Here is a 19,840-nt window from a genome sequence, read left to right on the forward strand (position 1 = left end):
AATATGTTTATATTGTTTTTTAGTGTTTCTTTGTCTTATTTCTGTCTCCTTGTATATAATTGCAGAAAATGCTGCATAAATGTGGGTAAACTTCATGCTGTATTTTAAGTAATTCATGAACCAGGATTTTTTTTTTTAATATCATAGGTTTAGGCAGTGTCTGTATTAGAAATGTCTCTGTAGACAGCACAAGGACAACAGGGTTGCATGGGGATCAATTTGACTTTCTAATAATAATGTACAAAGTTGCTACAGTTGATCACCAGGCTGTTGACAAAAATTATCTACCTTAACTTTCTGTATTTCATTGTAGTTCTTTTTTTGAAGGGCAGCGTTTGCTAAGAAAAGGGAAGAAAGAATCCAAGTCATTGCCATGTCCATAAGTCTTTCTCATTTAATAGACTGATTTACCAGTTGCCAGAAAAGCAGTGGGTTTGACTTATTTCTATCTGTTTACTTGTGCTTATCAGCCCCTGAGACAGCAAATAGCTACTGCAATAACCAAATCCACTTTATTTCACTATTTTAAATTTGCTAAACTATTAAGCTGGAGCCCTACAATAACAGCATAGTTAGTACTGGGGGGTGCGTGGTGTGTTTTGTTTCTGATACATATATTGAATAATTTTATAGTACTAAAGCAAAAATGTTTCTGCACTGTCGAAGGCAGCTGTCTTTTATTGTGGTTAATTTTTCAGTTATATTTTTCTGTAGTTACTTTTTCTGTTGTATGTATGTAAACATTTGTTTCTATTTCTCCCCTTAGCGTTTCTTAACTATTGTATTTTTTAAAGACCTGAAGTATATCTTTCTGCATTTGATGAATTTGACCTGTTCAAAAGATGTGTATTATTACTTTTAAAATATTAGTATTGATGACAAGCTTGGTTTATGTGATCTAAGTTAAATGCTCTAATCCTCTCTTTAAAAACCGTAAGTAAAAGAATGACTGCCACCCCCAAAAAAGAAAAAAAAAGAAAAATCAAGAAAAAAGCTGCATGATCCTACTTTCTTGGTGCAGTATTGTTGAAATTCACTGTGGTCTGATCCCTAGACTTTCATTACAATGGTAGCATTTAGTCGATTATGGTTTTGTATTAAAAAGTAAAGTCTGAAGAATTTAACTTTTATAATAATTATTGGAGTCTATTTTTCCTTGTAAGATCTGTTAGCTAAATCTAATTTACACTGGTAACTCAACTTTGCATTTTAATGCACTTGGTCAGAGCCTAAATGTTTAAATTAGAGTGCCATGGAGTTTCCGCTTTTGAGATTTTTTGGTTTTGTCTCTCTTGTGTGTATGATACTACAGGAGTGACTGATTTTTATACAAGGTTGCCTCAGGAGTGGGAGAATTTTTTGGCTTAACAGTGGTTTTAATTTCAAAAATTATGCTAATGCCAAGAGTTAATTCCATAGTTAAGATGTCTCTCAATTTCGAAAACATCTGTGTCTTCCTTAATCCTAAAAAAAAGAGGAAAAAGTACCTGCTTGTAGTTACAAATGTAAGTATTTTAAGTTTAAAAAAAAAAGTTAAGCATTTTACTAGATGATCAATTTGAAATCTTAAAGTATCCCTGCATGCATTTTTGTTATTTGCTTTGCTTTAACAATCAAATCGGGGCTGCTTGCTTAGTGTGTTTGAAAACTGAAATATAAAACATTAATATTTTGAAGAAGCAAGTGTTAAAAAAATAGAAATACACTATGCATGGCTGTATTTTATAAGCAGAACTCTGTGTGGATGTTTTTGCTTAAAAAATGATGCTACCAAATCCTCTTCTGATTTTAGCTATGAATATCTTACAAACCCAAACATCATGGGGTTATTCTATAAATTTATAATCAGCCCTGAGAAAAAGGTAGTGCATATACCAAAATATACCACTAACTCAGAGAATTATAGTGCTTGTCTTGCACCATGGTAGTTTCTCCGCAGACAAGAATAAACCACGCTAATTTAAACTATATCGTCTGCTAAAAAAAAGTCACCCAGAGTTAAATCTCTGCTGGTTTCTCTGGAGCTCACAGTAGATTGATGGCCTGATGGAGCTGCTGTAGCCAAGTCTAGTGGACTTTACTCTCAGTTTTGTCTTTGACCTGTGGCTTGACCTTAGACAAGATATTTTACCTCTGTTTGCTTCTGTTTCTCTTCCCTTTGTTGGTCTTGCTTGTCACTTAGACAGGAGTCTCTTCAGGACAGGAACTATCAAGTATTTTGAGTTTAATAAACTGCCTTGAATGGTTGGTTGTACTGCAGCATAAATTCAAATTAATAAAAATAAATTTGCAGATGAAATTATCTGTGTGAAGTTAGATAAACATTAAACACGAAACAATTAAGTATTAAAATATTCTGAGACACTTCATACAATCCATACTATTTTAAATTAAAGTTTCATTTTTCTGAATATGCTTATTTAATTAAATGCATTGTGTTACTTCAGAGTATCTATCTGTTTTTTGCATTTATTGTCTAAACATGTCGCTGTAGTTAAACTCTCAAAAGAAAAATAATTTAGAGGAGTTGCCCATAATTCTTTTTTTTTTCTTCGACTCTATTGCTATTTTACAGATGAAATCCCAGTTAATGCTAGCTGTGCAAGTTTATTCTGGAGAATACATTGCTTAAATTATTATACTTGATACAGCTTCACTTTATTCCTTTAGCTGTTGATAGAGTCTTTGTTCTTAATATGAACTGACTCAATGTGAGCATGGATGTAACTAGAAGCTACAAAAAATGATTTTACTTTTTCCCCCCATCCCTCAAGGATCGTTTCACACTCCAATAGTTTGAATATCCTTCTGTGGTTTTGCCAGTTTAGCTTTCCCACTCGTCAAGCCTCGATGATTTTTTTTTTTTTTTTTTTTTGAGTGAGGAATATCTGATTCACTTTGTTCCAAAGTCTGTCAGCCTTGTTCTGCGATCAGCTGAGTTCATTTTCTTAAGTAATATGAGTCAATCCTTATCATAAGGGATAAATGTAATGGATTTTAACAGTATCAAGTTGTGGTATAGCAGGTCATGTTTTCTGAAGTACAATGCAATGACATTAGCTTTAAAGATAATGTTTACAAGGACAAGGAAGCACCTATGTTGTTTATTGGATTATTTTCTTTCTTGTACTAGATACAGAAAAAGATCCTTAGCCAGTAAAGCTTGTAAATGTAAGAAATCAAGGAAGTTCTTCCTTCCACAGAAATGTATTCTAATACCCTGGAGATATGGGTATTATTGGTAGCAGTTGAAGCAGTGGATGTGTTGATTAGCTGAACAGGAGAAAGATACATTTTAGTGACCACTTTTAAAATTTTACTAACGTTTTCCTTTGGTGCAAAGGACAATTTTCAGTGACCTAACTCTATACCTGAAAACAAGCACCTGTTGAGGCCCTTCTGGTGTCAGCTGCGACACCACGGAGTCTTGCTGATACTGTAGATTCTGTCATTTGGGCCTTGAGTTTATTTGATTTGATACTTTTCTGCTTAGTAAAAATTACAAAGAATAAATTTTGCTCTTTTCTGTTTGGGCAGTTATGATACAGATATAACTTGGAAGTGTTTATCTTTTAACTAAAATATTTTTAAATAATTTTTTTTCAGGTCCTAAATTTTCTCATGTTTCTCACAAAGTAATTTTTCTTTACCATAAAAGAGAACTATGTTGTATTAAAGAACGCTAGAGTTGCAAAGAGCTTTGAGTTTACCCATGAAAACATTTTCTCTCTTCAAATAAATATTTTAATATAAGAGTCTTTAAATATTTCTTTTTTAAAATCCTGAAACCCACCCCTAAATTTTGTAAATTGAAGCCATGTAGACTTGTTATTGATTGGTACCATTCTACTATTTACTGTCGAGCACTACATAGAACATCCCCCTTGCCTGAGCCAAAGGGGTGTGTTGACATGGAAAGCACTATTAGAATCAGCCACTGGAGGTGGGGATGTGGTGTCTGATTTGCCAGGGGATTTCGTATCTGTGCTCATGCACAGGATTGTGGGGTCTCAGGACTTCTCAAATCAGTTCTGTGTTGTGGACAGGTTGGTTGGTCCTATCATTTTGCTGCTATTGACTCGAGTCTCTTTCCCTGCCTCTAATACTCTCTTTCCCTCTTACTTTTCCCTTTTTTTCCTGGTTTCTTTCCCTTTCTGTCTTCTTTTTCTGCCTTCTTCTGTTTTGATATAAATTAGACCTCCCTTTTGTGCTTACCCACTTTCATGTTGATGGCCAGTGAGCAGCCAGTGAAAAAGAAAATACAGGGATATTTATTCATTTGCTAAAAGAGACAAATCCTGAATGATGTCTGTTGTCATGACACAGACAATGTAGCTCTCACAACACCTCACCTCGAGTTTTCTCTGGTTGCTGTTCTCCAAAGCTGTAGCTCACCCTAGTTCTGCAGAGCCAGACATGCTCTTCCCTTCGGATAGATTTGAGTGAGTTTATCTGAGTTCCTCACGCTCTGCCTGTGCCATGGCCTTGGCTATTCTAATCTGAGTTGAGCAGCACAGTGGCCTATTTCTAGGTTTTCTTAGAGAGTGGACTTTGCTCACCCTTAACTACTCCGTCCCATTCCTAAAATGCATCTCTGCTTTCTGGCAGCTCTGAAGGGCTTTGCACTGCACAGTGTAGCACCGTGTAGAACGTTGCAGCTCAGGATACCTGAGCTACTCTTGTCCAGAATGGAAGAGATGTATGTAACTGTGCAGAGCTAACGCAACTATTTAGCAGCGTTTCACAGAGAAGATGGGCAAGTGGAGTTCAGTATTGAGATGAAAGCCGGAATTGGCAGTATAAGGTTAGTATATGCAAATGTCACTTGGGCCCAAAAGGCAAATTGGGTTTTGAGATATTAAGTGAAGAAAGTTGATGAAACCATAAACTTACTCACCAGAAGAGGTGAAGCAGAAGGACTAAACTGGAGTCATTAGTGGTATTACAATATTGGTGAACATACCAGTTACGAGCATAACACTCGTATTGGTTGTGCTATATCTAGACCTAAAAAAATATGGAAAAAAAAAAAAACAAACCAAAAACTAACAAAAATAACTCCAGAAAAAATACAATACACCCAAAGCTAGGCCTTGGTGGTGATGTGTTCTGCAGGAGAACCACCGTTTTCGGATGTGTGGAATAGCAGAAAAGATCAAAAGGGCACCAGAGGCACCTGCTGTGGTTATATAGACAGCTCTGTGGAAAAAATCTACAGGGACCAAAAACATGAGATTGAATGGAGCTGTTGCAGAAATAAAGATTTGTTTGGTTTTAAGTTACCTTCAGGCTGTTGCATAGGATAAGTATAGAATAATGAAAGAAAATTTTTAATACTATATTTTGGAGTTTCCATTCATGAGAAGGACAATTACTACTTTAGAACATAAGGCAGAAATATCTTCTAGAAATGAAGCAGATGCTAGGGAAATGAAAGATTTTGGTGAGGTTTATTGCAAGGAACAATTGTAACTGCTAACAAACAATGAGAATGGTGAAGAGCTTGATTTGATTTCCATAAAGGCTACAGTAAAAAGAGGAAATTAAGGGCGGGAGAAGAAACAATGCTAAAATAAGACAGAATAGAAATGTGTGTGGCTTTTCTTTGTTACCTAGAAGGTGGCAAACAGGACACCACTAACACAGGCTGCAGGGACACAGAACAAATAATCCAGACAATATTCAAACTGGATTTTCTGCCTAAGTGTACATTGGGGTACTTTTTAGCAAAATGATGGAAACAAGGAGAGCTGGATATTTAAAAAAAAAAAAAAAGTATGTGCATATAAAAGAATAAGCACTACTGGAGTTTATGGATCTTGTGACTGATATACACAACATAGTTATTCAAGTCAGTAGTGTGTTAGCTTTTAACTTCTGTGTTAGCAAATAATGTGGCTTTTGATTAGGAACTGATTACTTGAAGTTGGAGAGAAGAGAATTATAAGTATCAATGCAAGCATTTAAAGGGATATATTTAGATAGATGAGATTAATTTAAATACAGAGCAGTTGCAGCCTATGTGGTGAAATCAAGGACAGAGCAGGAAAAGAGGTGGTTGGTGTACATTTCTTTTTCCCTGCTTCTGAAAAAGGAAAGTTTTTAAGAATAAATTCCAAATATATGGTTACTAAGGGTTTTGGTTGACTGTCGTAACTAGTAAGATCCAAAAATGTTGCTTCAGGAACTAAAGTTAGACTAAAGCTGTTTTATAAATATTTTCTCTTTCTTTATTGTTTGTCCTGGGGACAAAACTGAAGAAGGATATTCATGCGGTCTTCTAAAAGTTGCACTGGACTGTTTAGTTGGTGAAGGGTAATCTGACTATAGCACGAAAGCATCAGAAACTGTAGTTTCTCTGACCACTGTTTGATTGACCTGCATGAGAAATTGGATGTGCAATTTTGTAGGAGGTAGATTATGAGTTTGAAAAGGATAATAAAAGTACCTAGCAGCAGTTTGGGCTGCTTGGACATGAGGCAGCTGTACTCCGTTCCTAAATCTGTTCAGGGTCAAGAATCGAGGGGGCTTGACCAATCCACAGCCCATCTTGTAAAACTACAGCCTGAAGCAAACACTTTAGAGAAGGCTTGACACTTTCGAAAGGTTACAACGAGTAAATAAACCATCAAATTACTCCTCTTTTATTGTTATGGTAGTCTTTTTTAGAAAAACACTTAAATCCATGTAGTCCTAAGGCATCTAATAAAAAAATGAACACTTTTAAGGTTTTGTGGGTTTTTCGATACCTCATCAAAGTTATATACAATATTATTCTCCTAGGTATAACAAAAACGTTTTTGTTTTATTAAGCAGCTGGTGGAACTTTTTTTTAAAAAAGTGCTTCACACAACTTTTAAAAGCTTTCAGTTCAAAATGGGTAAATTATAAATGTCATTTGAAAGAAGTAAAAATGATGGATAAGGCTTATAATTGTTAGCGATTTCACATGAGAACATTTTTATCATGTAATTGTCATTCGCAGTTTAAGTATTTATGATGTTTATTTTTTTCAACAGTAGTTACATATATACACATTTTTGATAGCTTCCAGATTTTCCTTTATAATTTGGGAGTGAGCTGGAGGGGGGTTGTTCACTTAGAACTTGAGTTCTTACCCTCTTTAGTATTCAAAGCAAAGGGCTCACTTAAAATGGAAATTAATGCAGTTTTCAAACTTATATTGATGTATTTCTTTAGTTAAAAGTAAAGTGCTTGGTATGGATATGGGAGATAAAAATTACTTATGTCTTCACTTTTAATACACTGTTTCTTAGAACAATTGTAATTTTTTTACACCAACTATCTGCACAAAAATGTGTTTCTGTGAGTATTTTCAGTGTCCTCATTAGGATTTAAAATACTTACACATTTTAAAATTGAAATGATGTATATGCTGGATTACAAAGTCTGCCAGGTCCATTGTTTATAAAAATCTTCTTGTTTTGCACTAAAATGACCTTTTTATGTACACCAAAGGCTTGGTTTCATTTAGGTAACATGTTTTGGTAAACCCAGTTTATTTGAAGTTTTCTTTGTCAAGAATTTGTGACACTAGTATCTGTTGTGTTGCTCTCCTTTAAAATATGACATTCTTTTCCCTTTATTTCATAGTAAGTTTAATATGGATAGATTCTCCAACAACCCTTGAAATTAGTGATAAATTCGCCATAAATTTTAGTGAGGTCAGAATCACAGTGCGTATGTTACGCATTTTTTATCTCTGTTACCACTTTATCTTCATAGCTGTATTTCTTTTCTGATGCGAGTTGCAGTTTGAAGTTTGTTCTGTAAATGCTCTGCATTGGTACAGATTTTTGGGCTCCCCAAAGCTGGATCTGATCCGTGGGGTATCTGCTCACCACCTCCTCCCACTTTAGTTGTTCACTGGACCAAAATTCTGGGTTTGTCTCTGAAATACCTGTACGTGTGCTAATGTCTGCACGGGGGAGTGGTAGAAATATGTAGTCTGGAGTTAGGGAAGAATACGACATTTCAGTTAGTTTAGGAATGGTTTACATGGTGTGCTTAAGGGTCAGATTCTGTAATCCTTACTTCTTACAATTTTGAACAAGGCTTTTGCTAATAATACATCACTTTAATAGCTTTTGTTGCTTAATGGTGTAAATTTATTACAATTACACTTCTCTAAAAAGCTGTAAGTCAACCTCATTTGTTTTTATCACTCCAGGGAACTAAGGGGGATGTATTTTCTTTCAGTACTTATAGATCAGGATCAGAAAACAAATTAATTGCAACTCTGAAGTACTATTTGTTAGGGCAGAATAGGGAAGCATTGATTTTTTATATATATATATATATATATATATATATATATATATATATATATACACACTTTTTTTTTTTTTAATTTTAGCATAAGGCATATGAAGTCTTTAGGTCTCCTCTATCTATATTCTGCTGGTACATATCAGAGAAACAAAAGTGGAAGAACTCTTCTCTAGTTCTCTGTGAGCCAAATCTTAATGCTAAATGTACGTTCAATATTTTATATGTAAAATTCATGTGAGTGTTACTTGTAGGATCTAAAAATATACCTCAACTCTTGAAATCTTTCGGAATAGCCTCCTGTGGATAGGAGTGTGTGTTACTTCTGTCCACACATGTGCCTGTAAACTGCCTGTTAATCAAGGAAGTCAGTTTTGACCCTAAAACCTATAAAAGATGTCAGTGTCAAAAACCTATTTTAAATCACCTTGGGACATATTTTGCCATTTTATTTCTATTGATAGTACAGTGGGACTATGGATCAAACATCAAAGTAAGTGAGAAAGGGTTGCAAAATCTTTAGAACAGTCTTGCATAAATCGTTGAAGCGTAAATAGCCTTGTATTAAAAACTTGGAATCCTCATTTGTACTGGGTTTAGGAAAGAATTATCTTTCTTAAAGATGCAGCATACTTTATTTTTTGTAGCCAAACATTTGTGTTATCTGTTTCACTGTGGAAGGAGGAAGAACCTCACTTTGTTCATCCCCTGTTTCAGAAAATGTATTACTTCATCCAGAGGTGATTTTTTTTTTTTTTTTTTTTTTGGTTATGTTAAGTAACAGTCGTTCATGGTATTACAATTCAGTACAATTTTACTTAAAACCTCATATCAATAAAATAGTTTTTGAGGCCTGCTTTTAATTTTTTACTAGAGAAATCCATAAACGGCCTTTTCCTTGAGCTGTCACTGTTTCCCTGAGGGTTATAGCTGCTTCTTTTGCAGTAGTCTGGGCCGTTGAAGTGTGAGTCTTTTGAAGAGTGCTGATTTTTCCATTAGTTTAAAATGCAGGTTTTAAACTCTGGTGGGGAATTTGAACTCAAAAAAGCATAAATGTCCACTTAATATATCAATACACAGTAACTCAGAGAATGTGGCTCAAGTATTGGGAGTTTTCTTTTACCCTCACGTGGTCAATTTGGCCCTTGGTGGAGTGTGTCCAACACAAGAGCTCGATAAATGTTGCTACTACACCGATTCATCAAAGAGAAGTAAATTTTACCTTAATGTGGTCACTTTTTCAAGGTGATCATCAGTGTGCAGAGAAAAGGCAGGAAGTTAGCCTGTTGAAGCTCAGAGCAACACATTAGCTTAGCTCTCTAGGTCTTTAAAGGTTATTAATGATTTTGACTGTATGCAGTAATGGGACAGCGGTGAGTTGCTTGTGATGGACATCAAAAGCCTAAATACTGTTCCTGCAAGAAATTGTGGCTGTTTGATAGGGGAACCTGTTGTTCTTCCTTTGTGTATTATATTTGTAAAGGGAGGCCGGTGCTCATAAAAATTTGGCTGGAAAGGGAAGCTGACTCCAGTTAGGAAAATTTGACTTGAATACCAGAATGTTTCAGGAAAATTCCTATAAATTTTCACCCACTGAGATTATCAGCAGGTAAGTCTCATTTATTATTGCAGTATTAGTTTGAGTCTTGACAAAGTGCTTCTGCAGCAACAGGAGAAATAACGTACTTTCCTGTTACAAGTCCACCTTCTGAACTGTGAAAGAAATGTCAGACTTTAATAATGTTCTCAGATTTTCAGGTAGCTCATCTTATATAAAATGCGTTGATTATCCATGACTTCTGTTCAACTTTTTACTTTCATCTGGTAGGTCAGGATGCTTCTTAGCACGGAAGGTTATGGAAAAAGTGAAATATTTATCATAATAACAGAAGTAATTGCTGACAAACTTTTCAGTTTTCCTGGGAGATGTCAAAAAGAATAAAGATTCAAATGCACTGAGTTGAATAATTAAAATGTCCCAAAAATTCTGACTTGTTAAATATGATTGTCTGTATAATTGACTAACAATTGTTTCTTGAAGCAGTTATTGTGGTTTGCATTCTCCTAATTGCAGTATTTTGAGTGGGTCCATCAGAATATTCAAGTCAAGTCTGGTTTCTTCCCTTTGAGTCTGGTTTTGTTGTAAGATGCAGATGAGAATATGTATGAAGAGGGAACTGTTCCTGCTAATTAAGGGAGCTGTAATCCTACTCCCTGATCTTCTGCTATGGACTTCAATTCAAGTTATTTTTTCTACAAATTTTCTGACCAAACCAGCTGAACTCATCTGCTCTTTTACCACATTCAGACAGCTTTTGGTTTTTTTTGCTGTGCGGTGTGTAGGCACATACTGTTCTGTGTACTGGACTGTAAAAGAAGAGTATGAATACACAAGTTATGTTGGTGCTTGATTTGCAGGTACTGTGTTACGTAAATTTGTTTTTGTTTTTTGACTAGGAAACAGAGATCAGTTATGAAGATCAAATAAGTAAAATTGTTGTAGAGAAACAGGAACTTGAATGGCAGAAGGTAACTTACCTACGTGGTTTTAGTATTTTAACTGCTGGGATTTAATTTTAATATACTATTAATATGGATTGTGATTTTGTACAGTTCCCTCTTTTTCAGGCTATTTTGATTTCCAATAGTAGCATGTGGTAGCCAATAGTTTATTGTCTAGCCGTGAACTTCTGTAGCTTTTATACTGATTTGGAGTGTGCCCAACCTAGAAATCTGATTAACCATCATAATATTTGGCATGACTGGAAATCTTCAGTCAAAAGGGATGTAAATATTGAAGTAATAAGACATTTAGCTTAATATGAGGCATGTTGACACGTTAGTGTGGGGGAAGCTGCGCAGCATCATCTCTGTATTACACTTGTCTTTGACAAGTGCGAGTACCGGCGCAGTGGTACAAACCACCTCACTTGCGTCTTTTGGAGGTGACAATTTTTCAGAAAAAAATATTTTAAAATAAACTTATGTTGGACATACTCAAAAGTGGTTTGCCAGCTTTTAAATGCTCTGAATGAGATTTTCAGTAAAATAAGTCTAACATTCTTCTTAGGGTTAGGGCTCCTGAGGTTATGCTTTTGTAAGAAATCCATTCCTTTCTCTAATACAATCAAACCTATGACCCCTGTCACTAGGTCACAAGATAAAAGGCTTCACTCTGTATATTTTATGATCACAGAAAAAACAATAATTTCAGCTCTATCCTTGATCTTGGAATATTTAACATCTTAGTAGTAACGGAAGACTGTTTCATCTTGGAGTTCATCCTAACCGTCTTAAATTAATAATCCTAACTATGTGTTTTTTTCTGAAAGATATATATGTGCACACAGAAACAGGAAACATTTTGTATTTACAAAAGCAACAGTGCTTTCAATTTGTAACCCTTCTTAGTTTTTCTTAACCTGGCACTGCAGTTCCTAATAATCTGGGTTCAAAAGGCATGATTTCTGTTCATTCTGAGACCTTAACAGCAATTTAATTTACCATTAATAAAGATGTGACTTACAGGCAGTTAGGTGAACTCTTTTTTTTTCCTGCACTTTGCATTTAATGTAGGCACATGCCAAACCTAATGTCAACAATGAGTTGTAGATTTTAGGAACTTCATGTGAACACATGTGTAGAGCTCTGGAACTTCAAAGGAACAAGTCAATGACAGCTTTCTGGTTCTGGAGATTCCAGTAAGATGAAAATGCTGAGTATGACTTCTAAATTGAATTTGTGACCTGATGGTTTCTGAATGCAGAATCACATTGATCTCAGTAGTAGTTCAGTAAGTAGATAGCTTCCCCTGGCTTATCAAAGGTTCTCTTATATATTTTCCTTCAAAGATATCCCTTTCAGTCAATATTTCTGTGATTCAGTATATATTTTATTTTTCCTTAAATGTAGCAAACTACTTTAAAATAAAGGCATGACTTAAGCTAGGTTTCTGGTTTAAGATTACAATTTTAAAGCAGATCTTTGTCTACATTTTATGAATACTGTTGCTGCTCTTGAAAAAACATATGCTAGAGTAGGTAAAACAATTACTGGAGAAAATATTGTTGAAAATCTAATAAACATAATCATTATACTTATTATAACATCACAATATGAAAGGTGATTTGTGTATATTTTTAAAAAGTAACTTTGTTCTTCACTCTCCCTGCAGCACACATACGTATGGAAAACTTATTCCAAAACTGAATTTCTGAGAAAGTTATATATAATTGTTCTATTTAATAGTCTCAGCTGTGAGGACTGTTAGGAAATGAATATTTGTAGAAACTTCCTAGTCTCTTCTTTTAGAGTAAAATACATCCATTGAATATAAAGTACAAGGAAAACTGTGGTATGTTATGAAGAGGTCAGTAATGATTTTTTCCACTTACCAACTACATCAGTGACAAAACTGGCTTGAATTCCTAGAATCTAAAGGAGTGTCATCTTAATGCAGCAGCCCTGTGGATGCAGAGTTGTATTCCCGTGGCGGGTAGGAACACTCAGCTGAGAAGAGCTGAGCTGCCGTCACTGTCGCTGGCTCCCCGGAGCAGCTGCCGAGCCCTTTACCCACCAGAGAACCTGGGTCTTTGAGCTCAGCTCTAGGTGACACCTTGAGGAAAACATTCCTCAGACTTTAATCTTCACATTTTTGAATATTTGTATCTATTGTGTGCTAGAGGCAAATCAAAACTTTACCTGTCTTACAATGAATGAATGAGTATGTACATGAATACAAAGCGCCTCACCTCCATGGATTCTTGTTTTTCTTGTATCAACGGGCAACAGCTCTCACTTGCTGAAAGAGAAACCAATTTCCTGGAGAAAACAGCAATTTTGAAATGGGTTTTATGTCTGAAAAACTCTGAATACCTCAGTTTAGTCAGGAGAAGACATTAGACTTCTCATGTGTGAAACAAATGACCAGTTTATTTTCTCCCAGCCTTTCTTTAATAGTGTCAATCTCTAGTTATTTTTGTGCAGTCATTACTTAATTGTTCCCGACTTCGCACTAAGATTTCTTAGCTAAACGTTCATCTATATTTTGAAATAACTGTTGAAGGACAGAGCCTCTTGACTACATTTACCTAAAACTTTTTAGTGTCTAGAACTTACAAAAACCCCTGATTTTACGTATCTTCCATATTACTTCACCTCAATTGTAATGAGTGTTGTGGTTTTGTTATGTTTGTTTTTTCCTATCTTGTATAGGAACATGATGCTTAAAGATGTTAAAGATTTCCAACTTGCAGAGTGTAGTTACTAGTCTGTGAGATTATGATACGAAACAATAACAAAAATAATAGTACATCTTTAAATAATTTTCTTCTTTTTATGGATAAGAGTAAGGCCAGTCAGTAGGATGATAAAAATCTTAAGCTATCACCTTATGCTTAGTCTTTTCTGCTGTCCTTTGGCTCTTTCATGTAGTTTGTTAAATGACTAAAATTTAACTAAAACCAGAAAAACAGATTGTTAAGTTTTAGTGGGATAATATTTTTTAAATGCAGATTAAAATTGAAATTCTATTATAACTACCCGTAACTGTGTTAAGATGCTGTTTTCAGATGGCAATGGAGTTGCTTTTACAAGTCCTAGCAGCAACAAATCTGAATTCCAGAGGTGAGAATTGTTGCCTGTTATGAAGTAAAGAGAAGCTGCTACAAAAAAGAGCAATTACCACTTAACAAATGTCTCTTTTTAGTCTTCAGGTTTTGTTTTTAATCAATCATGTCTTTCTAAAAATATTTCACAAGGAATCAGGTTTTTTTTCTTGAAGTACTATATGTATGGTTTGCACTAAGATAATATTTAAAACACACTATTGTTGTTTCACATGAGCAGGAAACTCTGCAGCAGCAGACGGACACGTTGCACCAACAAAACAAAGAAGCTATGGCAGCTTTTAAAAAACAGGTAGCAAAATAAGACCTTCTAGCTTTGACAACAAGATTTTAAAATATGATGGTGTTATAGCACGTTATCAGATGGTACTAAAGTATTTTTATGTTGCATAGAAAATGTTAGAATATACAGCTTAAAGAAATTGGTTATTTTTCTTTCTTCTAGACACAGTATAGTGCCTGTATTTTGGCATTCTTTCCAGTAAGCCATTCTTCCTGGGATTTTTCATTTTTATTTTTTCAAAAATTCCTTCAGAAGATAATGCTGCTTTTAATATTTATGTTTTGTTGTTGTTGTTTGTTTTGGTTTGGGTTTTTGTGTCATTTTTTTCTCCTCTCTGCAAGATGTCCTATCTTCTGCAAGTTTAGATTTGTAGACCATGGTAAAAAATCTGCCACATAACTCATTCTGTTCAACTTTTGAAAGTGTGTTTCAGTCTTTCAAGTCATGATTGTGGGGTTTTTCTCTCTGCAATATGTAATCAACAAATATCAGTGCTGAAAGAACTTGCAGAGGACAGTCATAGAAACCAAAACTGTGGCACATAGTGATGAAGAATTTATTACTAATGCTACATCACAAGCGTGTCACACAAAAAAGAAATCGACAGGCAATTAGGTTTTTAGTGATTTACAAGCTTGCTGCTTGTGACCCTGTAAATACAGTAGTTAAAGGAAAAAAAAAAACGCACAACCAACAGGAAATACGCTGTGCAGGATGATGTAACTAGATTGTCTTGTCAAGTTGCATGAATAAAATTAATCCCACATGCTCTATTGATTTCTTCTTCCTTTTTTTTTTTTTGCCACTGACAATGAAGTTTCAGGCACGGATGTTTGCCATGGAAGAAGAAAAGGTATTCTATGTTAAAATTATTTGGGTTTTGTCATTCAGTGAAGCACATAAGCAAGTGATAATGCTATACAACTTACTGAACATGTTCTATGTATAAAGTATATTACAATTAAATTATTTCTATTGCTATGGCATTTTCAAAGAAGTTTCTTTATAATATTTATTACTTTCAGGTTTTTTTGTTTATAGAACTTTAATTACTTGTGAAACTTCACTTTAAAATCTGCTTATGCTAAAAATCTGGTAGGGAATAAGTGTTCTGTTTTAGTTCTATGTTGAAGCTATACAAAATTTACTTTATTTTGGGGGTTTGGGGCAAATAGTTATAAGCTCTGCTGCCTAGTCATAAGTGGTGAAAATATACTATTGTTTTCACTGTTCTTTTTATAGCAATATATATGCACATTTTTAAATTATTCACTAATGAATCATTCTGTCATAGCAGAGTAGTGCTTTACTTTCATAATGTTCTTGTTGATAAATTCTTGCTGTAAATGCATTTATTCTGCCCAAATCCTGAAGTACAGCTTTTGTTGAAAGGGAAAATATCAACTTGCTGTAGAAACAAAAGAAAAAGAAATCAATGGACTGAAAGAAGCATTAAAAGCATTACAGGTAAACTATTATTTTTGTTAAATAACTTTCCTTGGTATGCAAGTGGTTTGGTTTCAGTTTTTTTCACTGGTAAGAAAATAGTTGTTTTTAAGAGGGTCTTTAAGGCCTTCTCATTTAATCTTTCGAGTATATGTACACCTCACTTTCTAACACTGAGTTTCTGGTCTGGTCTGCAGTGCCAAGACTACTCTAACCCTTCCAGCTAAAGTGATTCTCTCCCAGAAGAGCTGCAGATTCAATGAAAGTCCAAATAGCACGTGAAGTGTCCTCTCTTTTCATTTCCACAGTCTTTCTCCTTTCTGTTCTTGCTTCTCACCTGTCTGGAAACTCTGGTTTTGGACTCCTACACAGAAACAGGAATTCACACTGGGCCACCAACTCATAGTGCTATGTGTTCTTTTTTAGTATTTTCCTTTGTTTTACTAGGAAGTTTCAGTATTTACCACTTAACCCATGGGTTTTCAATGCCCATTTGTCAATAAAATTGTCAGATAAATACACAATTTATTCTGGTGCTGTTTGGTGTTATTTCTATGTTGTATTTCATATCATTACTTGTTACTGGAGCAGTTGTGACTCTGATTCATGGTTACCTGAATTAAAGGAAGACATAGGAGCATAGCTAGTACTTGGGTTTCTTTTAAAGACCAAGGCAGATATGTTGAAAATGGATTAAAAGAGTAGAACTCTGAAGGTTTTTGTTCAACACAGAAGAGAATTAGCATTGTAATGCAGTGCCAGATTTCAGGTATTGCCAGGAACGAATTATTTTTCTACCCAAAACTGAGTGGGGTAATAATTCTGTTGAAAACAAAATGGTTCTAATGGATTTTGCATAACCCATGATTTTGTGACATGTTTGGTTTTTATTAACATTCTCTTATGGGGTGCATTTACTTGGTATCAGGTTGTTTGTTTAATCATCAGGTAGCACTGAAGGTATTTTAGGAGCAAACAGAATTTATTCCCATGGCTGGTTGCCTGTGCAATAGCTGTAAGGATTTTGTTGCCTTGTTCAAACCTTGGCATATCACAGATGATGTAGAATATCCCTCCGTGGTCTGCTGAACATAATATGTGGACAGCAAGAGTAATGAAATATTCCACTGGCCTTTCTTTTGTAAGATAAAACAGAAATTAAAAAAAAAAAAAGAGCATAACGTTAAATGTTAATGTACACAGATCAAACATTTGTGTAACAGTATAGTTCAGATCTAGGAAATTCTGCTGTGACTTGAGGAAGCAGGGAATCACAATGAACCTGCGAACCTAGAAATATAGTTTGGAAATCAGCCTAAAATAAGAGTAAAGAATTTGGAACTTGGTTTTGTAGCCCTCTCTATCCAGAGAGTCAGAGTTCTACATTAAAATGATTGTTTTCTAGGCTTAGTTTTTCTAGAAATGTTTTCTGTAGAAGATTTACACACACTGGGTTCTTTGACTTTTTTTTTTATAGACATTGTCAATGTTTCTTTGAATGTTCTAAGAGATATAGAGACTAAAGCTCTTGTGATCTTAAGTATTATGCAAGTCAAAATTCTCTGTCGACGGTGTATGAAAAAGTGTTAATAACTTCCAATGCCAGTCTTATTAAAGCATGCAGGATTGTTGAAATATGTCTTTTTATGCCACCATTCAGTGTTATCTACCTAGAATTTTTTTCCATCAGGGTGCACACCTATTCCTCTAGGACCTGAGTGGGATACTTTATCTGTTTTCTTCCCTGTTTATTTCTAAGGGTCTGGTTTACAGACTGTAACATTACTTTTATGATACATGTCAGAAAACACAAGGATTTATGCATTTTCAAAATTTCTCTAGTAAAAAAATCAGTATAAAGCATTTTTACATAATTTAAGTATTGAAGTGGAATTATGTGATCTAATAAAAGAAATAGTGAAATCATTAATTCAAAACTAGTATTACTGTATTGGATTGGCAATAAATGCAATTAAATCTTAGGTATGAGAATACTTAAATATGCACGTTGTCTTGGGAAAAAATGTAACTACAATTTAATTAATAGTTCTTTTTCATTTTACAGATTTCAAAATACACTTTACAAAAGAAACTGAATGAAATGGTAAGAAATTAATAAAAGGAAAAAAAAAACTTTTATGAAAAGAAAATGTTACTTAGAGTATAATGCAAGTACTACATGTTGTGTGACAATTGTTACAAATAACCAAAAGAGATTATATCAGCTTGGAACCTGAAAAACTTTCAAATAACAATGTTTTTAGTTTTTTATAGTTTGATAGCTGCTGTTAATCATGTGTATTTTTTTCCCCCTGATTTAAAGCATAATTATTATATTCTTTATAGATTAGAGTGAAGGTGGTTTTTTTATAGATGTGATTTGAATAATGTAATTATATTACCCTTATAGGATCTAGCATATTCCTCTCAAAGAAGCAGTAGAGGATTCCAAGCAGTTCTTAGTTTTGTTTTTAAGAAAAATGGCTAATGTTTTTCCTCTCACTCTTTTTCACTCTTCTCAGAATTACTTCTTAACATCGGTTCCCCTGAACAGTTTAGATTTCATCCAGTTCAGCTTTACTCCCTTTGACACAGAGAATAAATTTCTGTAGACTGACAGCACAGTCGCTCTGAACCCTGTTGTCTGTTTTAGGAAGTGAAAGAGTGAGCTGCAGAAACATTGCTGAGCTTGATTGAATCAATGCTCTGAAAATTCTGCTGCTGCTCAACTGGAAAGAATAAAGATAATATTGTCAGACCATTACAGACTGTGATTTTAATTAAGAAGCTCAAAAAACTAGGGTCCAGTTTAGCTTTAAGTACCATGACATTTGTACTGAAAGTCATCTTCAACGCTACAGTGGTTTTACACAAAATATGGTGAAATTGAATAATGTGCCCTCTGACCTGGGAGATAAGGCTACAAGTTAAAGATCAAAGGCAACATAAAATGTGTTTTGTCTTACTTCACTTTTAACTTGAATTTATTCTTAAAATACATCTAATCTCAAAATGTCTTTCAAATATACAAAATTATTGAACTTGCATTTAGGTCATTTCACATATTACCTTTCATAACTTGCAGGCTCAGTCTTCCGTATGAATGAGAATATTTAAATCATGACACCTTTTCTAGGAGCTGGAAATACATCTGTGCTGCTTAAAGAAATACCTTCCTTTCTTATGTTTATAAACTTTTTTGATAATTGATTATTTGAGTATTTCTGAAACACTGGGATATGGTGACTTTGATACAGAGTATAGTTAACTGCTATTGAGTGGGAGGACAAGGTATTAGAAATTCTCTTTTGCATATAGAAGATGCTCTGATATGAAATGATGAAAACAAAAAACCACAAGGTAAACAGAAATGAATTATTTCCTACAACTTTATACAATAGCGGGCTAATACAGTTTTAAACTGGGTGACATTCTACCAACTTTACTCCTTGAATAGTTGCGCTGAAATAAACAGTACGTTCTAGGGATCAAAGTAGTAGTGGCCCATGTGGGCTCTCTTAGTCAGTTATCACAAATGGCAAAATGTTTAAAAGTAAAAGAGGTGAAATTCCAAACTATTCATATATTTGAGACCCTTTTCTATTTCAGTTTTAAGTTTGTTAAAGACAGATTAGCTCATGCCCTGGCTGCTGTTTTGAAAGTAAGCAGATGTGTTGTTCATATCTGGCACCCAGGAAACCCCGCCAGGCAGTGCAGTACCTTGTGTGTGCTGGGGACCCAGCACGCCTTAGTGATGGAGCATCTCGTTCTGGTTTTGTTCCTTTAATTCTCTTCTTTTAGTCTAACATATGCAATGTCAATATATTGCATATACACCACATTTCAGCATGCTATCCAGTTAAGTTTATGTGAAAATTGTAGTGCTGATATAAGTCTTATGATATCTGCTAGAATTCTGAAATAGTGGAAGTTTTTGTTTCATATTGACAGACTGTACAGAGACAAAGAAATAAAGGATTTATATTTCTTCCATCTGTCCTTTGTTTCCACAGTAAGTGTTGATTGCTGTGTATGATGTAGTCACTTTGCACCTCAGTGTATATGGATAGTAGCACTCAAGCAATCAGGAGGCTACAGGATGGTAACTACAAAGCTAGTTGTTCGATGGAATAAACTGGAGTGTGGGTTCTGTGTTGTATTGTTTTTCTTGATGCTGAAATAAAAAAATGACTGG

At 34.5% G+C, this 19,840-nt stretch overlaps 1 protein-coding gene across 1 annotated transcript in view; it reads left to right on the forward strand.

The window, feature by feature from the left end:
• Positions 1-19,840, forward strand: part of CCDC73 (coiled-coil domain containing 73) — an 81,397-nt gene that overhangs the window by 25,277 nt on the left and 36,280 nt on the right. The window contains exons 3-7 of the mRNA XM_065635185.1: positions 10,747-10,818; positions 14,137-14,208; positions 15,017-15,052; positions 15,592-15,666; positions 17,711-17,749. Coding sequence (XP_065491257.1) covers positions 10,747-10,818; positions 14,137-14,208; positions 15,017-15,052; positions 15,592-15,666; positions 17,711-17,749 — 294 coding nt within the window. The remainder of the gene's footprint in view (positions 1-10,746; positions 10,819-14,136; positions 14,209-15,016; positions 15,053-15,591; positions 15,667-17,710; positions 17,750-19,840) is intronic.

Source organism: Caloenas nicobarica, chromosome 5, assembly GCF_036013445.1.
Source record: "Caloenas nicobarica isolate bCalNic1 chromosome 5, bCalNic1.hap1, whole genome shotgun sequence".
NCBI classification, from domain to species: Eukaryota; Metazoa; Chordata; class Aves; order Columbiformes; family Columbidae; genus Caloenas; species Caloenas nicobarica.